Below are 19,779 nucleotides of genomic sequence, written 5' to 3'. Positions count from 1 at the left end.
AAGGGCACATCAGTCCAAGTTATTCTTCTTCTCAGACATTCTAAGAGCTCTGGGCATGGGGGTCTTCCTGATCCTGGGATGTATGTTAGGTACTCTCTACCCTCCCCAGCAGCTCAAACCCATCAAACCCCTTGCGAGTCCTGCGGGGATGTGTTTCTGCAAATACTTTACAATGTTTAAATAGCAGTGCTTCCTCTAACTGAATTCAAACCTCTATCACATCCTGTTGTCACACCAACACAAGGCAGGAGACTGTAGTAGGCATATTACCAGTTCTTAGATATGGAAATGACTTGATTATTGAATAAATCCAGACTCGTTTGCACTTATGCATTTAATTTTATTTGGTATACATCCCTATGACCTTGTTGTAGCTGGAATCCATTACAGGATGTTTAAAGTTTTGCAATTAGTCACCTCCACGAAGACAATAATACTGCTGTGGAAGACCAATGGGGGAAGGGTACATTTATTTACAGTTCCTTATGTTATAAACATCTAACCTAGACACTATTACCTAACTTGTAATGAGAGCTTTACACAGACGAGGAAACGATGCCGTTTCTATTCATCTTCAGCAACAGCGTGTCATAGAACACCAGAGATTCTGATTAATATTATGCTTTCTTTAGATAATTATTTAAACTGTTCCCAAAAGAACTAGGTATTTTTAAGAGTTATATAACTAAAACTACTTAAGCCAACATACTTGGCTGGTAATTTCATCTTCAGAATAATTTAAAGTGCTATAAGCAACCTGGCAGTCAACACTTTCTATAAGAACAAAACTATCTTTAAACATCAATTTACAAGATATACAACGTTTGTGTGGAACAGCTGAATTTTCAGCACAAAGTCACTGTCACATGTATAACAGCAGGACTTATTATTATTATTTTTTTTTGCATTACATGAAGCTCTGAAATTTAACTGATGAATTGTTGCCACATGGCTTATTGTTGGTTTCCTACAAGAAAGAATACAAGTGCTAGTTTATTCTATCTTTTCGTTTTGGAGGCCACTTGACAGTAAGCTTGCACATTCGCCAAGTCTACTGAGTTACAGTATTGTCTACGATAGTCACTGCCCTCCGGTAAGAGCAGATGCTAATGGTAACTAATAACATATACCACTTAGAAAAAAACACGTTTTTATTTCAAAACAATTTGCTTCCTTTTGAGCAGAAAACAAAACAAAACTAAAATGTATTGGGGGAGTCGGTATGCAACGAGGCTAAAATAAGAGAACTGTAAAACAGTGTATATGACACAATGTTGAAGAAATATGCAAGTTTTAGTTTTGTACTTATGATAATGCCCTATTAAGCTACAAATATGTAAATAGTATTACTTGCTTAATATATTAAATCCAATAGAATCATTGAATTCCCATTCTCCTCTGTCAATTTGTAACTCTATCTGAAAATTCAGTGATGAAAACATGCGCCCAAACCTTCCGACTGTGTGTGCTGCTGTCTATGCCAATCAGACTGCTCCTCCAATTTTACTGTCTTCAAATGAAATCGAGAATGCTTACAAAACGAATAAGAGAATGCTGCAGTGAATTAGAACTAGAAGAGGTCTATGAAGCATGTGTTATTTTGGCATGTGGTTTCTCATTTAGACGAAAATGTAAGTAGGCCCAATTGTTACCTGTGTCAGCTTCACCAGATACAGAAGTACCTAGGCCCCATTTCCTCAATGCCCCAAGTACACTGCTCTATAAAAAGAATTAACACAGGTTAAAAAAAAGTTGAACAGAGCACCATCCAGTTAGGACTGAGATGACATCAACTAAAAAGGTGGTGGCCTCTGTGATCCAAGTGCTGCACTGGGCTGACAGATCCCACCTGGCTGTTAAACTACTGGAACCCAGGCCATGGTGTAAACAAAAGAACTCTGGGACAGAAACATGATTTGAAAAATAAACTCCAAAATTATAGTTGCAGTAAATGGCCAAACAGACTGACTTTAAAGCACAAGTGACATTAATTGTATTGCTTCTTGAACATTCCAAACGATGCGTTTGTCCATTCAGGTTTGGGCTGATGTCCTGCTACAACCAAGAGCACTGTATTCATTCAAAAGCCCAGATTTCAATGTCTTGGATGAAGAAGTCTTCCTTCTTAGACAGTGTATGATTCCCAAACGTTTTACAGGAATGGCTTCTTCCATGGTAGAGATCTCCGTCAAGCCAAAGAGCAAATTCTCCTCTGAAATACATCAAAACAGCAATGGTCAACATTCATGTCCTAAATTATAAAGTAATCAATTGGGTCTTACAATAACCACTAACTCTAGGCCATGAACTTCTCTAAACCTTCCCTTATTGCTTTTCTTTGTGAGACTGAAACAAGATTTTTGTTTTTCTTTCTATTGTAAAATAATTTACTACACAAATTAAGGAATAAATTAAGAACACTAAAATTGACTTCACATTACAGTTCCTTTTGGCATTTGGTGTAAGTACTTCTTTACATTTTCCCCCTTAGACAGTTCTCTACCACTACACTATACCCCAGCATTCTCTTTCTTGTACAGTTTTAGGTTTTTTTAAATTTGATTTTCTTACAGGTGTTAAAATTCATCTGTGATCAAATGAGGGTTAATGATAAAGGTAAGACAAAGAAACTTTAGTTATTATAGATGCTTAGAAAGAAATATTTTACTGTTAAAAACAGTATCAGGACAAGCAACAGGAGTGTCTGCTCAGATACTTTAACAGTGAGAAAACCATCTTTTTTTTTTTTTTTTTTTTTGGTAGCAAGGCATGGAAAAGACTTTAAACAGAAAAGAGACATGGTCCTCAGATCCTCTATCAAGCAGTGGGAGCAAGACAGAAGCCAGGTATGAGAGGGCATAAAGGACTGAGTAATAGAACAGCTCTCAGAGGAACAGCCTTCAGGGTCATCTCGCTCTTAACTGCCGATGCTCTTCTTCAGCGTCAAGTGAATGTTAAGTAGGGAGGACTACAGTTGTCGGTGGGTATAAGGACAGACATTTAAAATGTGGTAGGGACTGGGCTAGGTTAGTAAAGTGGTAACTCTAGGTTGCTGTTTTATCCCAAGATCCCTGACTTGACTAGCCCCGAATAATTTTCTAGGTTTCCAGTCCCAGGCATGATTTCCCTCTTGCTGAGAAGACTTAAGTCCAATTAGAGAGCTGTTGGTTTCCACCCAGGCACATGCCTCAGGCAATAATTTTGTCAGACAGTGTGGAAAGAATGTAAGAACCAAAAGGTCGGGGAGTTTGCAGTTAAGACTGTTTTCTAGGAAGGTCAGGAGCTACCCTCTCAAGTCTTAGCAACATGACTCCCTACACATGACAAAGCAAGGACAACATCAGATGTGCCAAAGTGGGCAAGCCCAGCAGGCTTCAACCCTACACAATCTGAGGCAACTAAGGATGCTGAGTAGGAGAGACATTCCTCACCAGGGAAGAGCAGCACGCCAGACTGGTTATCCTGCAAAAATATACGTACGAGTAACAATATATGATGGGGCATTTAGTATTTAGGAATATGCATATATGTATACATGCATGTACAAACAATTAGAGAAGAGAGAGCACAAATCTGAAAGAGAGCAAGAAGGGATATATTGGAAGGTATGGAGAGAGGAAATGGAAGAGAAAAATGATACAATTAAAATTTCAAAAATAAAATATATAAAGTAACAAAAAATACATAAACCAGAAAAAAATACCTCACTGGAAAAAGTAGCCAATTTCTATGCTCCATTTATTAATCTTGATAATAATAATTTAAAAAACTCTTGATGACCTATGTATCTAAGCTACGCCTCTCATAAATGGCATTACTTCTTCAATAAGCTTTGTCACTACATATGAACTTCGCTCCCCGCAACTCAATGTAACCTCAGCTTCCTGTGGCCCTCAGTACAGGTTTCTAAGGTCTAAGAGCCACATTAGAACCTAGTTGCTCTACTTGTTTCGGGCTGTTGGTTCTATGGTTGTCACCCTTAAAGATCTAAGGTCCGCGAATATATTCCAGAGTTAAAGCTCTATCTGGAGTGAAATGCATAGAAAACAGATTGTTATAACAAACAATACATTAAAAAATGAAGACTTGGGGTTGGGGATTTAGCTCAGTGGTAGAGCGCTTGCCTAGCAAGCGCAAGGCCCTGGGTTCGGTCCCCAGCTCCGAAAAAAAGAAAAAAAAAAAAAAGAAAAAATGAAGACTTTCTGAAAACATAGGAGCTAAAAAAGTGAAAGGAATGATGTTAACTACTTTGTCCAGTATTGTTACAGGCAAACCCCAGGCAGGATTCTTATTATCATACGGGATATGAGAAGAAAAGGCAGAAATGCATAAATGAGACCATGTTTTTACCTATGTGTGATAGACACTACACCAAAGTTTTAAAGAAATTTTATCTTTTTAATTTCTTTACAAGGCTCCTCCCCAATATGAGTCATGTCTAGTTATAGCTAGCTAAAGCCTTTTAGGGTGTTAGTTCAAGGTCTCACATAATATATGTTGCCTCCAAAGCGTGTATTAAGTATCTAACATGATGGTTCCAATTCTGAGAGGTTATGATTTGGTATATCCTCAAAGGCTTATGCATTGATTGCCTGATCCCAGTGTAAGCCATGCTGAGAATTGGAAATTTAGGCTGTTTCTGGGTGGGATGTGGATTCAAGTCACTAGGGATACCTTGGCCACTCAGAGATTACTACAGTTCTATAGGGCCCTATGCTGTTCGCCTCCCGGCACCCCCTCTCAATGTGAGCTTGTCACTTCTACTCCATTTTCTTTTCCTTCTGTGCTACATGAGCACAGCAAAAAGAGGCCCCTCACCGAGCAGACAGATGCTATCAATACGTTTCCATTTCAATCTGTGAACTAAACAAACCTCTTTTTTATTTTTATAACAATAGAAGATAGACTGATAAAGGGCCTTCTATATAAAATCTGAAATATTAAGTTCTTAAAGTTTCTAAGTTTGAAAGCATTCTTTGAGACTTATCTTCTTAGCAAATGAGTTAGTGGTTATTTCTTTTGATGAAGTCCTGTTACAGAAAGTCTCAGTATTAAGTGAGATTGAACATGTGGTTTTTTAAGGTATCCATAATAGTGTGATATTGCTAACACTTCATGTAAGTTTTGGGAGAGTTAATAGAATATTGTGCATGATTACTGTTTTGGGCACAGTTACATAATTTGTGTAATCGTGAACACTACAGTTGGACAAGAGGAGACTACTTACATATTTACAGAGAAAAATATTTGCTTGAATTACTTTGGATGCATAATCTTGAAGGCTAAGACTCTACAGCCTAAATTAGTGTCATATTTCTGTAACTGTATACAAACAATCTACCACTTTCACAATAATTGTGGGTTACTTAGCATCACATACATCTACCAAAGAAAAGGGAGAAATGCCTAAGACTAAAGCTATGCAGAAATACTACTTGACAAGTACACCCTATGAAGTAGCAGAGGAGGGTACCTTTAAACACAACAACGCTAGGTAAAATTAGGGTATCTGATTATGAAAAAACGGTTTTCATAGGTAGATTAGGCTAAAGAAATAAAATAAATGAGATGATACTATTGAAGAAAAACAAAAACATGGTGTTATAAAACCTTATTACAGGAAAACAAACTTTTATAATTGTCTGAAATACAGAGCCAAATAAACTTCAGAGAAACACTAAAAGAAAACTATTGGTTTTGCCCTATACAATGAGAGAGACGGCAGACTATCATGTGCACTTGATAGTTAAGACATGAAATGATATAGACTACTTAAATTTCAAATCTCAAAGAGCCTGCGCATAGTAAATCATAAGACAGGTCTTAATTTGAATCAGCTGGCCAACATTTTAAAATGAAGAAAAAAGTACTTTACCAACTATGTAAAATATTGTACTTAATCATCTTAAAAACATACTTTGCCATAATATATGTTTAGAGTCTAAAGCCAAAATTTCCAAAGATAATTTACTTTGTAAATAATCTAAACCTATTCTTGAAAAATCTCACAGTGAAAAGTTCAGGAGACTTACCCTCCACCACCAAATGCTAACGAATCCATGTCTCCTTTGATAAAAAACATATTATCTCCTGTCCACTTGAAGACCTACGGGAGGAAATCAGAGTGACGACTGCATGCGGAAAACGGTCCTCCCGACACAACAGACACAACACCAAAGCATTAGCACAAAAGCTTCCAGTCCTGCAGATTTCAGTGTCTCTTACTCACTCCGAAAGCATGTGAGAAACTCTACCTGACTCTCTTCATTTCTCAGATCCTAACTCTTATAGTTCTCTCTTACGACTTAACTGTTCTTCTAAGATCAAACATAAATGTCTGTAAATCGCTACAAGGCCAAGATCTTTTTGGTGGGTTCTAATTTCTTGTTCATTATTTTTAGATTAATAATGCTTATGATTTTCTAAATTAAAACCCTTGATAAATCTGAAAGGAAAACTAGACTTAACAGTCTTGTATCTACTTTTTTTTTATGCACACATAAGTACATGCCCATGAACACGCATGCTGAGGCCAGAGCTAGACATCAGGTCTCTTCCTCTATGGCTGTCAGCCTTTGTGCACTGAGGTAGGGTTTCAGGCAAACCAGAAACTTACTAACTTAGTAAAACTGGACTGGCTACTTCTCAGTCCTCTACTGCTGACAGGGACATGCAACCAAGCCCAGCTTTGACAGGTGCTGGGTGTGCAAACTCAGGTCCTCATGATTGCAGAGGACCTAAAACAATGAACTGTTTCCTATACCCCAATATTATATTCTTATACATTTAAATCTCATATTCTATAGAAAATTTACCTAATTAGATAGCTCTAGTGCTTTATCTTTATTGTTTTTCAAAATTGCTACTTACATACAAACATACATACATACATACCCACCCATACATCTTTTTCAGTAAGTTTTAAAATTTATTTCATTTTTGTACATTAAGCCATGGAGTTCACAGGCAGTGGACTCTGGTACCTCAGACTCCTCTCTATTGGTTCTCACAGTATGCTTTTCTTGGTAGAGCAGGCTGGCACTTCAGCTAAACCCAGCTTCCTTTCTCTTGGCTTCTCTTTTAAAAAACATTTTCCTTTGCCCTTCTCAGGAAGCGATTTCAGTTCCCAGGGTGTTTAATGTGCTCAACATGCACATTAATTCTCAAGAATCTTATGCTAAGCTTCCTTGCTTTTATGCCAATAGCATGCTGGGTGACACTGTAGTCTTCCAGTTTTATGATGGTACCATTTATGGGACATTATGAACAGTGCCCATTTCCTTGATGTTTAGAATGTCACCGCTCTTGTAGATTTATCTATATGTGGCCAAAGGGACGTTGCCGTGTTTCCTAAAAGTGAGAGAACATAGAGTGTGGTGCTCTTCCCTCTGTGCTACTAGAGACTACTGTAGCCACACGTTTCAGTAAAGCTTTGATATTTCAGTTGCATATGATTAACGTATTACCTCATTTATCAGATAGTTACATATAACATAAAAGGGTTTGAATGTTAAGCACAAATGCAGATTAAGTCTGTAACGAGTATCGCTTTATCACTTAAAATGTTCTATGGAGACAGAAGCCCTGATTAGTCTGCATGAGCTTTCATAACATCTCTTTTTTATATACTTGCGACGCTGAAATAACTTTTCTTACCTCAAATTCTGGACAGAATGTAAAAACAAATGTTTCTCCAGTACCGTAAAAGCCATCACTTACTTTAAACGGCTCTGATGCTAATGCACCAAAAACCTAAGGATAAAAAACAGGCATGTTCAATGACACATCTACTAATTTATTTCTTTGCATTACCCTCCATACATAGCTCAATACAAAATAAAAATTGAATCAGTAGTTCTCCTAACTTTTCTTTAAGGGGAGATGACAAGCTTCTGTGCTGTCATAGTCCTATTGAGTAAAAAGCATAGTAGCTTCTCAATGAGTGGAGAAAAGATTTCCCTGGCTTTGAGTCTAGAAAGATACAGTGGTTATTACTATCTAACAGTGTTAAACACATTTTAAGAGAAAGAAGTCAGAATATATCATATATCCTCTACTGGATCACAGCCTGAAGAAAACTGGAAGTCCTTTACTGTAGCTAAACACCCTCTCCTTCCTTCATTATACACAAACACCCCAGGGCACCCCTTGGCTTTGAGAGCCTTGAATATTGAAAGCGTATACTATATCCTGGAAAAGGCCAAATGAGGATGGGCCTGGATATTTCAGTGCTCTGAATCCAAGCTTTCATACCATGAAAGGACAATGTAGCATCCATACCCCTTTATAGTCACTGTGTCTAACAATCTACCATTACAGTACCAATTTTAAAAATGTACATATGAAAGTTATTTTATTTAGAGGAATGTGCATAAAATATAAATGTATAGTTCAATTACAATTATCATAAGTCCCAAAATAGAGAACGTCATAGTCCTTAGAAAACTCTGTCTTTTCTCCTCAGCTCTACTTCTTGGGGATAATACTTTCTGGCACCACCATAAGTTCATTTTGCTCACTATAAATTTTCTATACTTTGTGATTTCTGAACCAGTACTGCTTTCAACACTGGTCTATATGCTATGGTATGTAGTAACAGTTCACTTGTCTTTATTGGTTCTGAAACCTGCTCTTGAGTGACTCACCTCAGGAGCATTAACTGCAGTTGGAGGTGACTCGGGGTTTGGATTAGACAACCAGCAGAGAGCTAGTTAGGTACCCTGTACATAACAGACACAGCGAGCCACTAGAAGTGCCTCTGTCCTCTCACACGTGACGCTCTGTCCTGCCCGTCATTACTGTCTGAGCTTTCTCTTTTTTATTTATGACTTTCTTTTATAATTCCACAATGACCATTAACTCTTAAAAAAAAAAAAAAAAACAAAACAAAACCCAAACCTATCTATTAACTACTATTGGGAAGGAGTCATTTTCTCCAGTGGAATAGCCACTAGTAAGAGGCCATGCTCCAGGAACAAGTCCTAACTTATGCAAACCACCCTAATTAAGTACTGTGGGATACACAAATACATATCCCTCGAAAGACATGAAAGTAGGAGGGGGACAATGGAGGAGAGAGAGGAGTTCAGTTTGACAGGAATTATAGAGGCTGTTAGTAGCTGATTTTAAACAATACATCATGTACATACATGAAACCAAAGAATAAATGCAAAAAGTATTTTTAAACATCTATTCATTCTTAAGAGTCTGTCAATTTTTCTCCCTTCCATAAGCCTCATTCTTATCTTCCTCATAGACACAAACACTATTTCTGGGCTCTTGACCTAGCAGATTATGCTCACCTATAAAGATACTGGCATGATAAAATCGCCTCTATCAAAGCTGTTTCCTTTCAACAGAAAACTTTTCTATGCTTACATTTGGCCTCTAGAACATTCAGTCTTGTCTTGTGCAATGAGACAATCAAGAATTATCAATATGCACTAAAATATAGTCATGAAATACATTTATCAAATAGCTCAGTAAGGAGCAAAGGATCTAGACCACGAGAGTTTCATACCTGCCCATCACTGTCTTTAATCACCATCAGCACTGGAGTGTCTAGACCTGTCATTGTTCGGTAAAGGGTCTTCAAACTGGTGCCATGCTTCCCAGTACCGTACACAAGAGTCCATGGGTAGCCAATGGTTCTCGGTGGAAGGTGCTTAGTAAGCTTAGAGAAACAAACGTAGTATTTACTTGATTGCAAGCATCAGCAGCTACAATTTAATCACCCACATGCAATGCCGGCTAAAAAAGAACTGTCAGAAGCCATCTTCTTACTGCTTCTGATGCTGTAATAGGAGTTACACACTTCTCAGCAAGCAATACCATTGTCTACTAGAAAATGAGTGATGCCAAACCAAACTCCCTCTAGAGATAAGAAACACGGCTTGCGTGTCATTTGTACTATACCAAAGTAACAAAAATACTGGGCCAACGTTTAGTGTGATTATTCAAATGTCAGATTACCAGAGTTTGAAAATCTTTTATAACTCTATGGCACTAAATAAATTCCTTAACATCTCCACATGAACAATTTCTTCATGTACAAGAATATGAACAACAAACTCTGTAATTTCAAGAGCCTTGATAACAAAGGCCTGAGATAACACAGCACACAGAGTACATGTAACTTGGCACATAACAAGCCAAAGCTTGCCAGACACGGTGAGGCACCAGCATCCTCGCACTAGGGTGAGGCCAGGGCATCAGGCGTTTGGCGTTCAGTTGGTTGCCACACCAAGACTCTGTTTTAAGAACCAGAATGAAGAGCAGCCTTGGTCTCCGGTGTCTGCCCTAAGCCTTATACGTCAGCGCTGCGGCACCAGCTGTGGGAGGCTCTGCTTTGCCCACTTACTCTTCATGAAGAGGGGCAGCAGCAGCAGGAGCCCTGCAGCTCAGCTGGAGAGGAACTGAAGCGTCTGCCTCCCTCTCAGCGCACACAGACGCTGCGGCTGACATGCATACCTTTTCGATCTGATCAGGCAGTAAGAGTTCACTGGGGTCACTTAGGTTTGGTCGGAAGGATTCTGGCTCCAGGTCTGCTTTTGCTGGAGCAGCCTGCTTTGAGTTGATGTCCTCCCGTGTGGTGATCTGGAGAAGTAAACAGAGCGGTATGTTCATATACTGTGGTGATGGCTCTGCACACGTCAGCCTTTTGACTTAAACCAAACGTTATTATGCACAGGTGGCTAAGGAGTTCACAGGGCAAAGGAGGCTGCGATCAAGGACAGACAGTGTGCCCAGTGCACAAGAGGACAGGAAAAAGTCCGTTTCATCCACAGCACGAGGAAGAACTGGCAACGTGTGCTCTATCTCCTGTTCCTGGGTGACAGGAAACACGCACACTGCTTAGTCCTTAAGGACAAGGGGAGCCAGACGGCTGTTTAACTAAGTGTTCTTTAAATATGTGCTTTAAATATTTTTTCACACAAAAGTACAAAAATTGTTGAAATTAATAGAATTTCTTGTGTCAAAATTTTAAAGAATGGTAGACTAAAACTGGTAACTCTCTTTGGGATGTATGTACTTGGTTCATTGAAGCTACCATTTTATAAAACTGCCTTCTAGTTTGAACTTACTAAAAATAACTTTTAATAGGCTGGAACCAAACAATAAATTGAAAATTAATTTGTTTATAATTAAACATTAGATGAATTGGTTGCATTTGTAGAAATCAGCACACTGGTATCCATAAAGTGACAAAAATGATAATTAATAATTATAATTTATAATCGACTGTTAATGTTTATGTTTTCCATGGAGTTTAGGATCTAAAACACAGTAACCCTAACAGATAAAACATAATTATTGTTGATGAAACATTTCAACTGGAAACCCCACAGAATCCTACTGGAGCAGATAACTAAAATGCAGCACAGCTCAGAGGCAGTGCCACTCAGGAGGGAGCCCTGGCCCGTAGCACAGCGCTCCCCAAGTACGCACTTTTAGCCAACGCATGTTTGAGAACTGTGTTATCTCTGATGAGCAGCTAAATGAAGACTTTCACATCACTGTATTACCTTTATTTCAATGATGTGAAAGGTTAAAATGGAACAAAACAGAAATCCAAGGCAGCATTGGGAAAATTAAAGGAGAGCTATTTAGTCAGCCTGGGGAAGCAATGACAGCAGAAAGCATACTTTTATAACAAGAAAACACAAACTGAAAAATGAGTTTTCAATTGTATTACTTTTCTTAAACAACACATATTATTTCGGAACATTTGAAGTAATGCATCTCGCTCAGGTGCCTTCCCTAAGTACCCGGAGCATTCTAACACCAACCAGGACTGCCTCAAGACCAGAACCAATTCGTCCCATTAAGATTTGACCCTCAGTTCCTAGAGCGGAAATAGCCTTGAAGAGAAAATACTTAAGCCTTACTTTCCGTAGGGGATTTTATAATTTTCCCACCCGTCTGGTATCTTTCAGACTTCAGTCAAAATTAAATGAAAACTCATAGGTGATAGTGCTGAGAAGAGTTCTCAAGTGGCTGAACTGTGGTGGAAACTTTTCTAGTGAAAAGAAGAAAGCAAAGAGGCAGAAAGAAAAAAAAAAACATAACGAAGGAAAGAAAAAAGGTAACGTATTTCTACAGCTCTCCAAGAAAAACCATTCTTCAAAGACAAAAAGGAATTTCCTGGTGGCTTATTTTAGTGCTTCATTCAAGACAAATCCTTTTAACGTAAGATTTGTCTTGAGAAAGGACACTAAAAACAAGGAGCATTTAATCTCCCAAGGAGTTTAAACTACAGAAGGGGGCACCTGGAGACGTCTGCAGAGTGTGCGCAGTTCTTCAGTGTTTAGAGCATCGATCCTGCGGTGATACTCAGCCACCGACACTACCTGAATATGGAAACAGGAAGACAATAATTCCACTGACAGTTGAGAAGAGAGTATGTATATAAAAAGAAAGGACAGGAGAGAAAGAGGAGGTAAAGGAGAGATTTAAATGGGAAAAGAGAATGGCAACCAAGCTACCTTTTCCTAGTTCACACCAGAAATCATAGAAATTTATAGAGAAACTACAGTTAAAATATAAACGAGTGGCATATTCGCCACTATATCCACCTGGTAGGAAATGGTTACTTTATGGGTGATTTAATATAGATTGGACTTAAAGCAGATTTTTTTGAAAAAAAAAAAAAAGAGGAAACTCTAACATGTTTTACTAATACAGGTGGCATTTAATCGACAACCCCCTCCAGTTTACAAAGAGAGTAGTAACCAACCATCGTCACTCTCAAACAGCACACCAACAGCCACGGTGCTAGAACTGCACATGTAACAGGCACACCAGGGGACAAAGGGAAGGGGGGGAGGAAAAGAATAAAATTCATTTACAAAAAATGAGAGCAAGGGGTTGGGATGGGGTGGGTCCAGCAAGACAGGAAAGCTTTCAGGAGTATCTAATTTACAATTTCTTAAATCTGATACATAGATTTGGACACAGTAAAATGGATGCACAATACAAAAGAAGAAAAAAACCAAACCCAACCACAAACCCATGTGCAGTAAAGGTATGTGAGGCGGTATCTGCTTGCTATACTGAGAGCTCTCGCTTCGGCGAGTCTGAGCCCACAGCGTGTGCTCTTGGTACTGCTCTTGTGTCTGCTCCATGCTAGGACAGCAGAGCCCACCTCTGCTGGGACTATTTTTCTATTAGGAAATGCAGTGTTCACTGCTTACACAATGTCGTCTGCTTTAATTATGGAAACATAGTTGTAATATGCCCCATGATCATTTCTCAGCATAAGTGTAATATATCTTCAGATTGTATTGCTAGAAAATTTTATTTCAAAAACTGCTGTGCAATAGCTGATGAGTTACACATACGCTTGCACACATCCTCAATAAACATCTGCTTAAAATTAGGGCAGAATTTCCAATAACTTCTGAGATGTCCCTCACAAAAGGTTTTGTCACCTTGTACTAAACATTTATGTAAAGTAGCATTGCTAGTGACAATTATAGAATTATTAACTAAAACAGGTTATCTCTATGTTCTACATTAATAAATATTTAGCCAAGATTTAAGTCCATGTGCAAGACCAAGCACACCATATTAGTATTCAGACTTTTGTTTCTAGTAAGTTACCAAGGATTGTTTAAAAATAGATTTATGATTTCCTGTTGGTAAATGTTTAATATTTTACACCTATTTTTATACTATATAATGTAAACATGAACTAGTTTAAACAGTACCCCAGTCTGCTCATAAACCTCTACCTCCCCACTGTGTGTGTGTGTGTGTGTGTGTGTGTGTGTGTGTGCGCGCGTGCACGTGCAAGTGTGATCATGTCTGTCAACATGTAGAAGACAGATACTGATACTTCATCTTTATCTCTCCCCATCCTGTTTCCTGAGAAGGCATATGTGCGAACCTGGAACCCATGGCTTCAGCTAGACTGGCTGGTTGCAGGGTCTGGGATGCTGGCCTCTGTCCCACTCCACCCTCTCACTGTGTCTTGTTGAAGGACCGTGTCTTCTCTCCGGTTTTCTGAGCCTTCACTTCTCTGTCGTTTGTTCTGTAGAGGTTTTACATGACAAAAACCTTACTTTCCCACATTCTGAATTACTACAGGGAAATTCTTAATCTTCTAAAACTGCCTAGACTGCTCTTCATACTTGGTACTGAGTTGGAAAGCCACATATTACAGGGAAAAACTATTACAGAAAACATACAGAAACCTCCCAAGTTTCCCTAGGCCAATACAACAATTACAGATCTTCCAGACCACAACATAATCACAACTTCCAGTGAAGGGAGAGACACCACAGCACACGGTGGTTCTTCTGAGCTGTAGTGCTTCTTGTGACTCACCTCAACTGGTTACGGCAGAGGTTGTGGCTACAAAGTGCAGTCAAACTAACTCATGCACAGAGGGGTTAGACTTCAGAAATTGGCTTTCAAAGACTTTTTTTTTCGTTAACCACACTGAATTGGCTACCATTAAACACAGGAACAGCCCTATGAAAAGCTAGGTAGTGGTTGCCGAAGGCTGTGCACAGCGTGGGGACAGAGAAAGCTAGGCTTGTCCCCAGTGCACAACTGACTTGTCATGTCATGCTGGATCTGCCAAGCAGCGGTTCTTATGCTTTGCTTCAGGGTTCTACTTATAGGTAACAGTGGTGGTTGACCTTCTCGCCCCTGATGCTTCGCTCCAGCTGGGATTAATGAGAGTACAAAGCAAACGCAGACACGTTTACAGAAGACGGAGGGATGACTGGCAGTGTGTAGTGAAAACTATTGCTGTGCTTTGATTTATCACCTTTCCAGTTAACTAAGGATTAAGTCAGAGCTTCAACAGCTCCTTACTGTGGCTTCCCCTTTAGGTTTAAAATAACTTTTATATATTTTGGATGACTATTTTGAAATTAAAATTTCAGTTTCAGAGAAACAACAATAAAGACCTGCCAATTTAAAAATACTATTTTTTATATTGTTTTTGAGACAGGATATCATAATGTGGTCCTGGCTGGCCTGGAGCTAACTGTATAGGACAAATTGACCTCAAACTTATAACTCATAGAGATCTGCCTGCCTCTGCTCCTAGAGTTCTGGGATTAAATGAATCTGTGAGCTATTATGCCAGAGACAAAACAGTTTTTGGTAAGGATGAAAAAACGAGATACGAAAAATGAAAAATCATGGCCCTGCTTTACTTTTTCCACATCCCAAATTCCTAAGAGCCAAAGAGGGCTGATTCTATGCACTGTTTTATGATCAAATGTGCTTTTACACTAAATCTTCACCTCCTGAGGCTGATCTGCGCTCCTTCCTTCATAGTGTTCTTAAGCTGCTTTAAGTGCTACGCCTCTGGGTGTACACAAACACACTTCCTGAGGGGAGCAAAGCTTGCCCTCTCAAAAGGGGCTAATTTTATAAACATCTTAAAAACGTGTTTAATAAACATCACTGAAAGTAGGAGTCACTAATATAATGAAGGACTGACATCGAGAGTGCAAGTTTATAACGTGGTGAAGATCCAGTTTCTTTAATGTCAGAAGCCCATCTTTCCTCATTCATATGTTCTATTTCATTAAAGTGTGTGTGTGTGTGTGTGTGTGTGTGTGTGTGTGTGTGTGTGAGAGAGAGAGAGAGAGAGAGAGAGAGAGAGAGAGAGAGAGAGAGCCTGTGTACAATTCAGAGGACAACTTGCAGATGTCAGTTCTCACATTCTACCATTTGAGTACCAGGGACTAAAAGATCAACAGTCTTGGCAGCAAGTGACATTTTTACCTGCAAGACCAGCTTCCTGACCCATCCATAATTTACATATATATTACATATACTATATAAATCCATATTGTTGGTTTTGGACACTGCATGAAACAAGGGACTGAGGTGCATATTTTACATATCAAAGCGACCTGACTTCTAGGTTCTCCCAGCATCCTTCAGTCCCTACCTAGTATACTCTGCTCCCATCCATGAACTTTCCAGCCCAGGGGCTGGGTTGCCCTTTCCCCAGAGGCTTTTCCCTCCATAGCCCCCCATTCTCTATCTGCACACATGCCCTTTTACCCCCTTCCATGGAGACTTCCCTGGCCCCCATCTTTGGGGCCAGTGAACATGTCCGCCCATGAGCAGCTTCTCAATAAATCTGTCTTTAATATATTCTAATTTGGCTTGAATCGGCTCATTTCACAGGCTGAGAAATAACTTATCATATGTATATTAGTACCCTTCCTTCTCAGGCCTTATAAATTTATTAGATTCTCAGGTTACTTTATTTATTTATGAATGCATATTTATTTATGAATGAATGATCGCAGCTCAGAATAGCCTCAAAGTTGATATGGAGCTGAAGATGACCACAAATCCCCCAACTTCCTGCCTTTAGTTGTAAGTGCTGGCATTACAGTGCTTCACTTCTTCATGCTTCTTTAAGTGCTAATAACTCATGTGAAGACAAAGAAAGTCATCATAAATAAAGCCTGTAAATTAACAAAGAAAAAATGAAACTGGATATAAAAGTGCATTTCTTTTAAAAAATGGATAAAAGTGAGATAAAAATACAGATTACTGAATTAAGACTTTCACTAATTTTTGGTTTTTGGTGACTCATGATCTATGCACAGAAGTTACTAGATTATCCAGAAGACTAAACCTAAAAAATGACACTTTCTATTCTATATTCCATACACTACTGACAGTTAAAAATATACTAGTAAGGAAAAGAAGAACTTCCATTTAAAGGCATGCTCACTCTGGCTAATGCCATACCTTTATAATAAAATGGTTTCGATGCAACACTAAGGCTAATGGAAAAGTATCCTGACTTATCGACAGCACAAAATTACATAGCACAGTGTAGTTTCTCTGGTCTTTGAAGGGTCCTCAGAGGCAGAAGGTACTTCTGTAAGCTATTTCAATAAGTATTAATGTAGATACACAATAAGATTCATACAACTCTATTTTAGATGATGGACAGCAACAACACTTGCCAATTAGGGAGCAGAGAAAATAAAATTCAGAGCTGCTTTCAATCCCAATCTCATGAACAGGCCATGCTCGTCCACCTGAGAGCCTGCTGAACGGGCAACACTAAAGTGTACTCTGACTGACTTACCCCTAGACCCACACATCGGAACATCTCTAAACTGTCTCCAGGGCAGCTTCTCCTAGTAAACACCTGGTGACTGATACCAAGAACCACAGCCAAAGTACAGAGAAAAGTCTTCTGTGTGCTCAGTGCAAAATGGAATGTCTTCATCTCCACTAAAGGACAATGCAATCCTCAGGAAGAGGAGACAGAAAGACTTTAAGAGCCAGAGGTGATGGATGGCTTCAAGGAAACCATGTCTTCTGGATATAACAGGGTAGATGACCATATGAGCTCACAGTGATCGTTACAGTGTGCACAAGGCCTGCCCATGTTCAAGCTAGGAAAAATTCAGGGCTATGGGCAGGGCAGAGTTGGGTAGACACATAGTCTCACCCTTAGCTGCTGGGAGAGGGAGAGACGGCTTTCTTTAATGACATAAGCCTTGCTGGGTCTACTATACTCAGGGCAGGCCCCATGCTCAAGAGTAGTTGGAAAATACACACTGGACTTGATAGAGAGAAAACAGAAACAAAATAAAAACAAAACAAAAAAGAAACCTCAAAGTTGGGTGCACCGAGAAGTAAGAGCAAGTATGGGAAGAGCTGCGGGAAATAAGATCAAAATACATTATGAAAATCTCAGATTTAATAAAAATATCATTAAAGACAAACAAAACCTAGTATCTTCTTGGCTTAGTGATTCTTCTGGAATTCTATAGCATTCCTGCCTGAGATTGCTCCCAAACAAACCAAATCCTATGAGTGAAATATGTCATTGTATCATTGTATCACTTTTTACTATTCTCTGAATAAAATAAAATGTAGTAAAAATAAAAGCATTATCTACCATGTATACAATTTGGTAATCAAAAATACACAAAAAAGGAAATATAAACTTGTTATAGCTAATGGAGATGAGAGACAGCAGTATTTCTGAAGTCATGGGACTTGTTTTTACTGTAATTCATCAAATAAACCATCTTCATTACAAAAGAAGCCCTTCTCCACTTTGTCTAATAAAAACTGTTGCTTTCACAATAACACTTCATAGAATTATAATAAAAGAATTAAAAGAGCACACAGGCAATCACAAATTAGACAAATAGAAAATAGAATTGACAGAACAAAAGGCTAAATACAGAATAAAAAGCAAATTAAGTATGTCAGTAAAATTGTTTCAGGGTAGGTTAGGAGGTAGGGAATTGGGGGGAAGGAATGACTTTTCCAAGAGGCAGCTGGAACCTTTCAAATGCTAACACTGCATCTGGCAATCCTCAGACTATTTGTGACATAAGTTAAACGTGAACCAAAAGAGCAACTTGTGGCCCAAAGAAAGCCAAGGGATAAACTGATAAGAATATTTAGATTTATCTGTCTTCCTGGTCCAAAGCTAGCAAAAAGTAAAACATAAATTTGCAGTAATAAATTAAAGTAGCTATATCCTATGGCAAGCACACTTTCAGTTTTGGGCCACACAGAACAGGCTAGAACTGGCTATACAGCTAAACCAAGAGTAAGACAATGTCATTAAATATTTCTTCCTCCATTGGCCTCAGGAGGTAGGGCAATTTTCATGTCCAAGGCTCACCTCACACTGGAGAGAATTCAATTTCCATGCCCTATCAATTAAAAACCTGAAGAGATGAACTTCAATAAGACTAGCTCCCCATGCTTTCCCCCATGTCGCTTGCCATGTGGGTTCTTAAAATGCAGCTCTAGGCATCCTCAACCCTAGGGCATTTAACACAAAGACAAGGTAATTTCCTTAACCTTAGCCCACCTGGCTGACCCACAGGACTGAGGTGGCCTTTCTAGTGCTGTATCCCAGGTTGTTAACTGAAAATCCAGCTCTCTCCTCACTGCTGCGGGATTACAGTCACAGGATGTCAACACTTAAAAATTTACTTCCTAAACCCAAGGCCAGCCTGGTCTACAGAGTGAGCTCCAGGCCAGCCAGAGCTTCCTAACAGAGACTATGTCTCAAAAACAAACAAACAAACAAACAAACAAACAACTCAAACAGGAAATAATAAATACATATGACTTCCTTATCAGATTTACAAACTATTCAGATTCTCCTAAGAGAGTAGAAACTACTCAAAGCCTTTTAACTATAGAATATGTATGCTGTAACAGCTTTTAGGAATGATAAAAGGGGAAATTCTGTTTATACCCCATCGGGAGAAAACATCACTTATCCAGAGTCTTGTTCCTTAGTGTCTGTGCACTCAAAGCAAGAAGACAGTTCTCAGGGAATAGAAACATGTCACTCACCATTCCAGGTTCTTCAGATTCATTTGTTCTTTGGCAAATGAATGTGAATTTACTGAGGAGTTAATAGGGCTTTGTGAAGCTTAGGTTCTTAAGACTTACACAAATAAACAGGTTAATAGTATATAACTCTTTTTCAAAGGTTTTACTACATTTATGTATAATGTGCATACATGGTATATAAGTGTGGGTGTGTATGGAGCCGCACATATGTTGTAATCAAAGGAAAACTCAGTTGAGTCAGTTCTTGGTGGGGACTGGTTCTAATGCTTTGAATTCATCAGCAATCTGCATGTCCAAATGCTGAAGGTCCTTGTCACCAGTTGATTTTTGATCAATCAATAAATGGCCAGTGGCTGGGTGGAGAGAGAGGGCTAGACCTTTTAGATTGTGTGGGCTAGGAACTGAGAGAAGGGAGGAGAGAATCACCAGGATTCAGAGGGAGATGGATCA

General features: G+C 38.9%; 1 protein-coding gene across 7 annotated transcripts in view; it reads right to left on the bottom strand.

The window, feature by feature from the left end:
• Nucleotides 1–319: 319 nt before the first annotated feature.
• The window catches only part of Oxr1 (oxidation resistance 1), a 356,383-nt gene continuing 336,923 nt past the window's right edge, over nt 320–19,779 (bottom strand). For 4 of the 7 annotated variants that reach the window (XM_032914831.1, XM_032914839.1, XM_032914863.1 and 1 more), the window contains 6 exons: nt 12,270–12,350; nt 10,471–10,596; nt 9,521–9,673; nt 7,657–7,752; nt 6,033–6,106; nt 320–2,212 (listed from right to left, as the gene is read on the bottom strand). In XM_032914831.1, coding sequence (XP_032770722.1) covers nt 2,077–2,212; nt 6,033–6,106; nt 7,657–7,752; nt 9,521–9,673; nt 10,471–10,596; nt 12,270–12,350 — 666 coding nt within the window. In that variant the 3' untranslated portion in view covers nt 320–2,076. The remainder of the gene's footprint in view (nt 2,213–6,032; nt 6,107–7,656; nt 7,753–9,520; nt 9,674–10,470; nt 10,597–12,269; nt 12,351–19,779) is intronic. The other 3 variants (XM_032914849.1, XM_032914857.1, XM_032914883.1) reach the window with 1 other exon arrangement.

This window comes from Rattus rattus, chromosome 1, assembly GCF_011064425.1.
Source record: "Rattus rattus isolate New Zealand chromosome 1, Rrattus_CSIRO_v1, whole genome shotgun sequence".
Taxonomy (NCBI): domain Eukaryota; kingdom Metazoa; phylum Chordata; class Mammalia; order Rodentia; family Muridae; genus Rattus; species Rattus rattus.
The sequence above is the reverse complement of the archived record's forward strand: the minus strand, read 5'-3'. Positions and strand labels throughout refer to the sequence as shown.